Here is a 12248-nt window from a genome sequence, read left to right as displayed (position 1 = left end):
GTCACTGGGGGGGAGCCTGGACAGGGGCAGGAAACAAGCCTCTCTCACTGGTTGAACAGCACCTGCTGGGTTGAAGACATTCTGTTCTACTCCCCACCCAACCAGAAGTATGTTCCTTTCAAGTGCTCTGTGACCCACAAAAAGCAGATGTTTAAGGTATGGTACGCTTGACCTTTCTTTCTTTGTGTGTCCCTGACAGACCAAAGCTGATTGAATGAAAATCTGGATAATACTCCAACGTATTTTTCATTCCATTGTCATGAAGATCCACCCCCATGACAGAAAATACAAAGCATTTTTTCCACAGAATGCACATTAACTTATGGAACTCTACTAACACAAGATATGGTGATGGCTTTAAAAGGTAACAGAGCAAATTCATGGGGGATAGGTCTATCAATGGCTATTAGCAATGATAACTAAGGGCGCAACCCCATGGCTGCTAGACAGTGGCGAGATGGCCGTAGGATTGTTCGGTTTCTGTAAAACTTCCTCCCCTCCCCTCCCCCTCCCCTGCTGCCTCGTAGGCAGTGTGGATCGTCCCCAGGCTCTGCATTTGGAGAAGCAGCACAGAGTGGGGTAAAAGGGGGAGTTCCAGTGGGCGGGGAGAGGTGGGGAGTGTGGAAGTGCTGGTACGGCGCTTCCTATGTGTCATCTGGCCTCCCCCCCCCCCCCCGATTCTGAAGTCCCGTGGCTAGACAGCTGAAACAGGCCATCCAGCCATGAATGCAGGGAAGCTGGAGCATGGAGAAGTTCCCCTCCATGCTCCACATGTCCTGTATTGGATAGGCAGCCTCCTATCCCCATAGGATTGCTCCTTCCATCTCTGTTTCTCTAAACACCAGATTCTAGTGACAAACAGGGGAAGGCTTTTGCATTCATGCTCTTTCTCAGAGGCATCTCACTGGCTCTTACTGGAAACAGAATATGCCGGATTAGAAGGACCTTTGGTTCAATTTCATCCTTAACCACTTACACCAGTGCTGCTTAATAAGCTGCTGTGCTGGTGTGTTCAGCTACGGCAGGGCAGGGGTACGAACCTCATGATATGCAAGAAGACTCTTTTGTAATTACTGCACAGACCACAGCAGGATCCTAAAACTATGCCAACAGAGCAAGTTTGTACTTGTCCTACATTTTCCCATTGTATCGACAATGCTCAAATCAGAGGACAGGCCTTTCGAGACACTGCTTCTGAGAATGGCAATTTCTGAAAAACTGTCACTCTATTTTAATAGTTCAGGTTATTTGAAAATTCTGCAGATACTGATTTATCTGGTATTTACAGATAATATGAAATAACTTCTAGGTAGGTACCTTCACAGAGTACTTTCTCTAAGCAGAACTTGCCATTATTAGGACAAGACTTCTAATTATGGTCAAAGAGAAATATACAGGACCATTAGCAAAATTATATGGCTACCCAGCAAACTGATATACTTTGGAAAACTTCTTGGGCAAGTCTAAATCCAGCATTCAGGAAGCTCCACACAAGTCCCATATGCATTATCCCAAACCCAGTCTCTAATTGGCATAATCATTTCATATCATGGAATTCATATTTCCTTGGAGAAGACATTGGACAAAACTCTCATTGTTCTTGTTTTTTAACAGGAAAAGTATAATTTCCAGCCTTCACACCTGAATTATGGTTTAACCCAAGGTAGTACTTACCTGAGGCCTGTGCATTCTTTTGTGCTATTAACTAAAACCCGAATCTCAGACCCTGCACTGAGGTTATTTCCAGTTATGGTTATTCTCGTACCTCCTGCTTTAGGGCCATCATGTGGAGAGATAAACTTCACTACTGGATGCTAAGAAGATAAAAGAGTGGAATATCAAGGTGATATGTTCATTAGTTTCTTGGTCTGTAGTAACATCACAGCTCAGCAATGTAGACACACCACAAACACTGAAGATTTTGTTTGTCAAAGGTCCCACAATAATTCTTCACAAGGAAACCTAGATGGTTGTTTTGAAAATGAAGAAAACAATTCTAACCACATTTACTTGTAAATTGGCTCCACTGATTTAGTAGGGCTTGCAAGTTGCAAAGTGAGATCACTTTTAAACCTCTCACATGAAAATATAAAAATGATTTGGTCTAAGATGTCCTCAGTATGCTACTGACACCCAACCCTATTTCCTTACTACATCTGAATCAGGTGAGGCTAAAGAGGTGCAAAAGTGATGTCTGGGACAGTAATGAACTGGATGAGAGACAACAAACTGAAGCTCAATCCTGAGAAGCAGAGTTGCTGTTGGTGGGTGGTTTGTTTAATCAGAGAGGGGGAACTCAAGCACTAGAATAGCGTTCCCATGAAAGCTCACCTGGTGCCTATTCCAATGTCATTTCGGCACCAAAGGCCTTTGTATTTTCCTAGATTTTAAAAACCATTTAACAACTGTTAACTTGTGTTTTTTAATCTGCTGTGTTTTATCTACTGTTTTTATTGTTTTAGGAAATGCCATGTTTGATTGTATCTGAAATAATGAATTGCCCTGAGAACACTTATGTGCTGAACAACAACATACAATACAAACATGCAAACAAACGTCCTCCCCACCTTGCCAATAGCTGCTTTTCAAACAATGTCCTTTGAACCTTGTAAAATTTATTATTTTTGACCTGTCTTAAAATTGGGCTTAAATAATAATTTAAAAACCTCTAAAGGTTTTGGAGCAGTAACATACTTATAAGGCCACATTGGGACCCAGAAACAATCTACTATGTCTCCTCCCATATATACCTGCCTGGACCCTAAGATCGTCCTCACCGGTCCTTCTCTGGGAGCCCCTGCCAAAGGAAGTGAAGTCAGTGGCTACGAAGAAGAGGGACTTTTCTGTTGTGGCATCCCGGTTGTGGAATGAGCTTCCTAAAGAGGCTCACCTGGCACCCATATTATGTTTTTTCTGGAACCAAGTGAAGACCTTTTTATTTTCTCAGGCATGTTAGTCTTGCAGTTTCTGTTTTAAATCTGTTATTCTATTTTAAATCTTTGCACTGCTGACAGGTTTTATTTTGGTTTTTAGTTTTATATACTGACGTTTAAAACTTCTGAACTTTTATATTGTATCTTATGTTGTATTTTATGGTTTTAATTCTTGTGAATTGCCCGGAGAGCTTCGGCTATTAGGCAGTATAGAAAAGGAATGAATGAATGACTGAATAAATAAATAAATAATCTACTATAAGATAGACCTAGAACAGAAAACAACAGAACATCATTTGTCACCTAGAATTCCCAACTAAAACCACTCAAACATATCATCAATGATCTACACTCATTCTGGCCCATGCCACTCCTTCTCACAGGCCTTGGGTAGCAAGCCTGTAATTGCTTATAGACAGTCCCTCAACCTAAATCAGCTACTTACTAGCAACAGCAAGCCACATACCAAGGATACAAACACAGGGACCAGCCTTGCAACAAACTCAGATGCCAGCTCTGTCCCCATATCTACTTTAGAAACACTATTATAGGAGCTAATAATGTCACCCACAACATTAGGGGTTCATTCACTTGCTCATCTTCCAATGTGATATATGCCATGTTCTGCATTCTACAGAGGACAAACAGGCCAGTCTTTACAGAAAAGAATAAATGGACACAAAACATGAGAAATGGCAATATTCAAAAACCAGTGGAGGGAACACTTCAGCCTCTCAGGACACTCTGTCACTGACTTTAAAGTGGCCATTGTGGAGCAAAGAAACTTCAAAGGGAGATTAGAATGAGAGATTGCCAAATTAAAATTTATTGACAGGTTTAATTTTATGCCCAGGTGTATTAATTGGCTTACCTAGTACTATAATATTTGTGTAATCAGCAACAAGTGCACTGTAAATGGCCACTATTAATAATGTGATTGTCATTTTCTGCATTTAATTTCCCTCTGACCTCACTGTTTACAAGCCTATCTCCCCATCCCCACCCCTCCACCATATGTACTATATATAAACCTGAAAATCTACGTAATATTCCATGCATCTGGTGAAGTGGGCTATAGTCTACTAAAGTTTATGCCAGAATAAATTTGTTAGTCTTTAAGGTGTCACTAGATTCTGTTGTTTTTGCTGCAATAGACTAACATGGTAATCCTCTGGAAACTGAAACTTATGAATTAAACTCTATTTCTATGCCATACCGTTTTTAGCTATCATTGCTTAATTAGCAGACTTTGACTATCTTGATTTGTAAATAATAATAACAACAACAACAACAATAATATCTATGATAGTAAAATGGGGTTGAAATTTCTTGGAACTTTGCAGGGGCATGTTTGAGGAATGCCATGGGTGTTCTTTTTCTTTTGGGGGCCTTATGAAATATATTCAATTGCCTTTTCATTGCATTTGATCTTGCACAGCAACATTCAGCAATGAAGGGTATAATATATGGTAACATTGTAACTTTGAAAAAGACTTTTTTTTGTAGAAAAGGACTGGTATAAGCAGAATGTTTCAACTCTTGTTAAAATACATGTTGCCTTTTATTTAAAAATCCTCTGTAAAGTACTTCATATTGAGATATTAAGGCTGCATCCTATACCCATTTACCTGGAAGTAAGCCTATAGAACTCAATGGGGCTTACTTCCAAGTAGATATGTATAGGATTGCACTGTTAAAGGTTCAAACTAGTCGTGATGAACAGGATCTCCAGCATTTCTTTTTTTAATTGAAAAATAGCCATAGGCAGGAAGAGGGGAAGGTTTGGATCAAGTCTCTAATACTGGTGAGAAGTTTAAACTCCCCTCCTGCACCTGATTTAATTTGCCTTCCCAAAGCTGCTTTTTGTTCCCTTTCTTGGATTATATCTGATAATGTCAGTTTTTGTACATTTTTATTCCTTTAGCTTTATTCCCTATAAAATATGTTGGGAATAAAGGGTGTAGCCTTTCCCCCTATACAGCTGTCTTCTAGTTATAGCTGTTTGATCCCTTCTGTTGTCTTGAATTTATGAACTCCAAAGCAAAATCTCAAGTTTGCAATTTAGGTCACATCACTAATGAATATTTCTTTGTCAACTACAACTTCCTCCATCTTGGTTGCTTCTTCAAAAGGAGACGACCAATGAAGTCAAATACTGTCATTGTGCAAAATACTTAGCAGAATTTTTTAAAGAATTTGATCCCATGAAGAAAGTTTGCCCTGTTATTTGTCTACAGTATGGAGATCGACGTAGGGGCTTTTGAGACTTAGGGAATACTTGCAACTGATTGCAATGCTTGTCCAAACATTACATCTTAAACTCTTAGTCTGTACATTCTGGACTTCAGCCTCAGCCTCAGGTAGTGGGCTCTCCCACATTGGAAGCATTCAGGATGAGGCTGGACAGCCATCTGTCAGGGATGCTCTGACCTGGATTCCTGCATTGAGCAGGGGGTTGGACTTGATGGTCTTGTAGGCTCCTTCCAACCCTACTATTCTATGATTCTATTATTCTAATCTGCACAGTTTTGTGATTGTCGCTGGGTAAGTGGTAGTCCAGAACAATAAGCAAGTATTAAGGATGTGTTTTTCCTCCTGTGGTTAATGGGAGTACCTTCACTTGTATTCTTCTGAATGTGTCCTGATCTGAGCAGAGGCCTTGGAATGTTATATCCAACATTAAAGGAAGGCTTCCAACTGAAGCCACAGCCTTTTCTTTTTGTTTCCCTATTTGGTGTGTAAGTACTGCAGGTGTTTCCAGGAGATGTAATTTCCTCCAACACCATCAATAGCTTTAAAACATCCTCATTCTCTTTAACTTCCTCATCACCACCAAAACAGACCTGATGGCAGATTACATTTTTGTGAACTCTAATTTTATACATTGCATCATACGTATCTGGATGACTTAATGTTTCTATTAAAAAATTCCATCATTGACAGGAAGAGCTTCTTCTAAGCAAAAGAGAACAGGATCCTCATGCATTCATATGTTTATTTTAAAGATCTGTGGACATGCTTATTTTCTAAGTGGTATAGCGCTGAAATTTACAAGCATTTAGGTAGGTTTGGGTCTCTTTAAAATATAGGAGGATGGGATAGGCCCCCTAATCTTTACATTATTTCTAGCATTTACTGGGTAAGACATGTAAATGACTGAAAAAATACCTTAGCTAACTCATTCCATCCATACCTCACATTTCCTTGTGTATATCAAGTGAAGTCAACAGAGCTTTTCCAGTGACAAATTCAAGATTAACAACTCAGACAAGAACTAGAAATTATTTACCACATAAAAGTATCGTTCCCTGGATTTTCCCTCTCTGCTCAGATTAACTGTCACCACATCGGAAAATTCCTCTGGAGCTTCTCCAGTCCGGCATACAATTCTGTGTAAAAAACAGAGATAATGACTGAGAAGAAAATGTGACTTGATAGCAAGTAAATATCTTTAAAAAATCAGTAATGGACTTGATGGCTCAATCAAACACTAAATTCTTCTTCCACCATTACCAGGAAGAAAACCATCATTCCAAATTCAAACTGAGATCACAAAAGGAGCCAGAGCCACTTCTAACATAATATTTCATTAGGGTTGTGTAGCCGCTTTCCATGGGGAGGATATTCTCATAGACTGTGTAGAACTCTGACAAAAGGCACTGCTGATCACGATTATTTTGCTTCCACTGTCCCATGTTAAGGGCTGCCCCATCCTGTACAAAGGAAGGGGGCTCCTATTGGTCTCCCCACCACCTTGTATTATAAAGACACAGAGCATTTTGGGTGTTTGGGAAGGGAATCCTCCCTCTCATTAAAGAAAACGGGTATGTCAAAACATTGTAGTGTGTTGTATGTGATAAATGTCTATAAGGAGGTGTACACAGTTTATCCTGGAACAATTCTTTAGTAACTTCTCCCTGTTCATGATGGACCGGGCCTGAAAGCAATGCACCAATCTACCAAAACCAGGAGGGAATTGGGAATTTGGGGGTACCCATTTTCCCCAAATCACAGAGGCTGACTGCCTAACTCTTTGTGTTTCAAGTTGTTACCAAATTTTTGTGATGAAATGACTATATAATTCATATGACCTAAAACACAAGACTCATTAAAATCTCATCATTATATTTCATTTTCTTGATCATAAGGAAATGTAAGATTTTTCAGAAACAAAAAAGGAAACACATATAAATAGATGTTTTATTATTACTACATCATCCTGTGATTTAAACTTGTGACCAGCCTGTGCCTGGAACTTGATCTGAGATGTATAAAGTATGTCTGCACCAGCAACCTTTATAGTACTTTAATTAATCCTTAGCATTTTGATTTGTTCCTTATTGTCCCAGTGCTACTGTTTGTACATTTCTTGTCCAGACATGCATTTTCCTCTTGAGACTACAAACTGCTCTTTAGATAATTTCATTTGTAAACAACAACAACAACATTGAGCTGAATGCATACATAGATAATTCTGTACCCTATCATATTGGATGTATATAAAATGGAGGCAGGAGACATTTCTGTAGTATAATGCAGCAGCCACAATTGTGCAAGTTGGAAATACCCCCTTCTTGGTAAATTAACCGTGGGCTGAAATTGGAATAAAAAGTGTACTATACCAGCTATTCACAGCATGTTCAGGCATACAGTCACATGAAAAAAACTGGTGCAGAGATACTTTAAAAAATGGCTTGCCTACGTATTTCTCCTTTTTCCCAGCCAGAAAGCAAAACTTCTTAATAACTGCAGTGTTCATGATGGATAATCTCTATTTCTTCCAAAATTAGATAATGCTATGTTATTTATATCAACATCATGCTTCAAAGTACAGTTGTTCTAGATTGCTTGATCTACTGATCTTGGTAGCTTTGATTTGTGGCCTCCTAGTACCATTTCCATAAGAAATTATCTTGTGAATTTCTCCTAAGCTTTTGTGGATGATTTCATTCCAAAGCAGGCTTCAGACAATCATTTCAGCTGGTCTCTGAAGCATGTCTAGCAATGATAACGAAGACAACTTTATAAAAAAGTATGTGAATGTGAAGGTTGTGAAAGGTTTGACAGCACTGAAGAAGTTTCCCAGTTGTTTTCCAAACAGCTACAACATGTATAGCAGCTGTGCAAGTTTTGATTACACTTGTCGCCCTAAGCCACTGAGAGCATATGTAGGAGACAGGACAGGAGGAAACTTGAAATTTTGTGGAGATTAGTTCCTTGGTACAAATAGCTAACTAGGAGGCCAGTTAGTGCTAGCCATTTCAGTGCTCATTCACAACAAGAATTTATCTCATGGTAACTTCTCCCTAGGGTTCTATGTGTGACTTTAAGAAAACAAAACCAGGCAGGACCTAAGGTAATTTTCCAGTCATACTTGGATAGAAACACTCTGCAAAGGATACAATCCACAAAAACAAGCTCAGAATTCTAGTATGTGAATGCTCCAAGCTGATGTTATGGCTATATTATCTATTACTGTGGAGTAAAATCCTCATGGGAGGAAAAACATGAACAAGTTTCAATAAGTGTCATGGAAAAATCTGCCCTTTTAGGAAATGGGCTCAGAGTCAGTTTCGTTCACTGGGTCAGAAGGCAAACAGGAGCAAAAACTATTAACAACTAGGAGGCTAGTGGATAACTGAATGTTTTATTCTCTATTGCACATTAATGCACATCCATGCAAATATTCATACACTTCTACCAAGCAATCAAATTCCTGATCTCTGGAGCAAGACCACTGGAAAGGATCAATCATGTGAAAAGGGGAAAATAAATTATCAGAACTCCTTCCTTTTTGCTTGCTTTTAAATAATTCAGCTCGAGTTACTCACTCCTCCGAGACTATATATCTGTTCTGGAGAGGTGAACATTTCACATCCCCTATCTTGACAGCATTAATGACATCACTGAATCTACGGCCCAGATTTCTTCCTCGTATTGTGACCAGAGTTCCTCCTTCCAGGGGTCCATTCAGGGGCTCAATCTGCAAGTTCAAAGACAATGTGATGAGGGTGGGTTAAAACAAAGACATGGGAAAAAACACACAGATTCATTTTAATTATTATGAGCATGAATTTTATGCTTCCTCTTCTACAAAAGGGAAAAACATCGTTGGGTCCAGCCAACTAGCCATAAGCTTAAGAAACATATTCTGTTTCAGTTTTGTGACTCATAACAGTTTTAAAATTTATGTTGCCTTTCATCCTATATAGACACAGTTTCATACACCACTGAAAATAGAACTATCACTACTTAAAACATTGTACCACAGTTTAAAATAACAAGACTAGACCAGTAGAAAATGGAAAAATGTAGTTGCACTACAAATTCATTGTGTTTGGAGCAACCACATTACTTTGTACAATTCTTAACCATCAACTGGGCTCTTTTACTATCACCATGATGAATAATACAAATGAAAAGGCATTAAGGGAGCAATCTTATGGCCGCTAATCAGTGGCTAGACGGCCATAGGATAGGTTGGTTCGTGGGAACTGACCTTGGAGCCCGCGCTCCAAGGTCGGTTCCCTGAGAACCGACCTCCATCCCACCCGCGCTGCCTCATAGGCAGTGCGGAATGGCCCCACACTCCACGCTCGGAAGAGAAGCATGGAGTGGCAAAGACAGGGCGTTCCTGGGGCGTGTCAGGGCGGGGAAGTCAGAAATGCTGGTACGCCACATCCTATGTGTCGCCTGGCTGCCACTTCCCACGCTCCAAGGTCCCATGGCTAGATAGCTGAAATCGGCTGTCTAGCTGTAAATGCAGAGTGGCTAAAGCGCAGAGGGGACGATCCCCTCTGCGCTTCTCCTGCCCTGCACTGGATAGGTGGTTGCCTCCGAGTTCAGAGGCAGCCGCCTATTCCAATAGGATTGCGCCCTAAGTGAGTTGGCCCAGCACTGGTTTGGAGAGAAGACTGCTTAATTATTATTCTGAGGTTTTTCGTTTAAACATTGATATCCAAGTCTTGCTGCAGCGGGACTACAGGTGTTTTTTTTTAAAATGCTATGGCTAGAAGCTGCAGTGGCATTTTACTGCATATTCAGGAGAGATTTTTTTGTCACCGTGTGTTCTGCTGTCAGCCACAAAGCCACTTTGATTTCATTGGACATCTGGTCTAGTTTAATGCTCTAGATTTAGAAAAGATCTTTTAAATTGCAACAAACCCACTGAAAAAATTAAAGCCAGTGAAAGCTATACAGGAAGAGCTGTCTTCCTTTCTCAGAATACAGTTAGAGAGGCTGTAGCTTGCCATTCACTGTAGCTGTTGCCAACATAACATGACGTAAGCCAAAGGGCAAAAGGTCAAGAGTGGAGGTTCCTTCTTCCACCAAGCTGCTTAGGGCTGATAATGTCCTCTTACTAAGCTCAGTGCACCATTCCAGTAGCGTTATGGTTGTCCGCCTCCTTCCCAAGCCAATGCTGTAGACACTAAAGCTTGTTTTTTGAAATGGAGGATTTGGACTGAATGTACAGTATCTGCAAAGGAAATAGCATCCCAGACTTGTGACATACTGTAACCTTAATTCTTGTGGTTTGTTTTCATGAGTTGTTTTTGGCAGAGAGAAGGAGGATAAGTTTCCTATACAGTGGAGCTGAGACAGGCTTTTTAGCATTTCCTCTTCATTGTCAGGCCTGAGAAATTGGAACAGACTACAGATATTAACAGTAAAATAGCCACTGGATTATGTTTGGATTAGGAATCTATCCATCCTCAGCTTCATTAGTTATTTTCTCTAGGTTAGCCACATTGTTGATTTTTAGGGCTGCTTCACACAGGACTTATTTCCTATACGGATATCTCTTCTGTGAAGGAAACCATGTGACTCCCACCTGTAAATAGTGACTAGTGACAAGAGCATGTGATCTATTTCACTACAGCTGGATGTGTTTGGAAGCCCAACTGCTGGCACACATGACGATATAGACATTCATCATATGTTTCCATTGGCATGAGCATCAGTGCCTTTTTTTTCCTTGTGGAACTCACTGGAACTGAATTCCGGCACCTTTTCTTCTATATATCGTGTTTGTCCACACTATTTAAATGCTCTTCATTACAGTTTAATCAGCATCTACTCCCAAGGAAGCATAATCCAAGAATTCCGGTACCTTTTCCTCCAGAAATAAAAGCTCTGATGAGCATTCACAGAGATTTACATGTCGAGATTTACAAAACAAAATTTGTTTTGTTTGTGTGAAGTGGTTCTTAGGCATTTTAAAATGCACTTTTTATATTCTACTAGTATCAGAACCTCCTGGCTGGCTCTTTGTTTATAATTCCAGTCTTAATTCTTCTACTGAAATGGGACTTAGAAGTGCTTAACATTTAGTTGGATTAAAACTAACATTTGGAAGGTGCAAGCCCATACATAGACATATACATTTAATAAACTGGGCTCTTCTTTAAAAGAGAAGGAATGAAATGCAGGCTCCATCTAAGCTAACATCAAAATTCCTGCCAGTTTTAATAGAACCAAGATTTCATTAAATGTCATGAAAATGTTTGCATCACCATCTTAAAACTCAAGTTTCAGGAGATATCCTGTTTGAAGTTTGTGTGCAAGATATTCATTCTTTGCCAAGAAATTCCTTAATTTTCCCCACATGTATTCTCGATTCTGTCATTTAAAGCTAGCCCAATATATCTGCTGTAAATACCAGAACGCAGATTTCTGTCTTACAGTCTATTCAGGACAACACATTTTTCAGTTTTGCCAGGGATGGTCTCTCTGTTACCATTTCTTTAGTTTCAAACCTTACTGCTCCTTAAGTTTACTATGGAAGAATGATGTCACTTTTGTACTGTGTCAAGTCTTACCTTCTTAATCTCAGGAGGAGGGCACATGCCTGGGATCTGGAGGGACTCAGTATTTAATCTGCAACTAGAACTACTCTCACTCCAAGTGCACTGATGACCCAGATCTTCTCTCCCAAGACACTGAGAACAGTCAGCACTCCCAGTTGCACAATTATAAATCTCCACTGAAAAAAAGAAGATGACAACATATCCTAAGATGGAAGTACACATGATTTTGCTTAACGTTGTGTGTGCAAGTGCCCTCCTCTTGGGCAATGTAATATTTAAAATCCAACCGAAGAACAGAAGAGTTTGGCATTTTGGCTGTTGTCCTAAAGATTTCCTAGAAGTTCTGGGCACTCATTCCCATTGCAACATAATTTAGTACTTTAAAAAATACCTTTGTCAATTTGTGCTACATTTTTCTAATTCTAGATATCCATATTAGAGGCAACTCTGCGCAGCTGACTCTATCCAGTTAGCAAAAATGACAGTTTTCAATGACAAGCAGTGATTA

The 12248-nt window shown here is 39.7% G+C and overlaps 1 protein-coding gene across 1 annotated transcript in view; it reads right to left on the bottom strand.

The window, feature by feature from the left end:
• PLXND1 (plexin D1) overlaps positions 1-12248 on the bottom strand; it is a 237682-nt gene that overhangs the window by 73557 nt on the left and 151877 nt on the right. Inside the window, exons 12-15 of the mRNA XM_084840269.1 lie at positions 11753-11916; positions 8765-8916; positions 6223-6322; positions 1675-1814 (exon numbers count right to left, since the gene is read on the bottom strand). Of these exons, the coding sequence (XP_084696395.1) occupies positions 1675-1814; positions 6223-6322; positions 8765-8916; positions 11753-11916 (556 nt within the window). The remainder of the gene's footprint in view (positions 1-1674; positions 1815-6222; positions 6323-8764; positions 8917-11752; positions 11917-12248) is intronic.

This window comes from Heloderma suspectum, chromosome 2 (assembly GCF_057233095.1).
Source record: "Heloderma suspectum isolate Gila_16-S chromosome 2, 16-S_ref, whole genome shotgun sequence".
Taxonomy (NCBI): Eukaryota; Metazoa; Chordata; class Lepidosauria; order Squamata; family Helodermatidae; genus Heloderma; species Heloderma suspectum.
The sequence above is the reverse complement of the archived record's forward strand: the minus strand, read 5'-3'. Positions and strand labels throughout refer to the sequence as shown.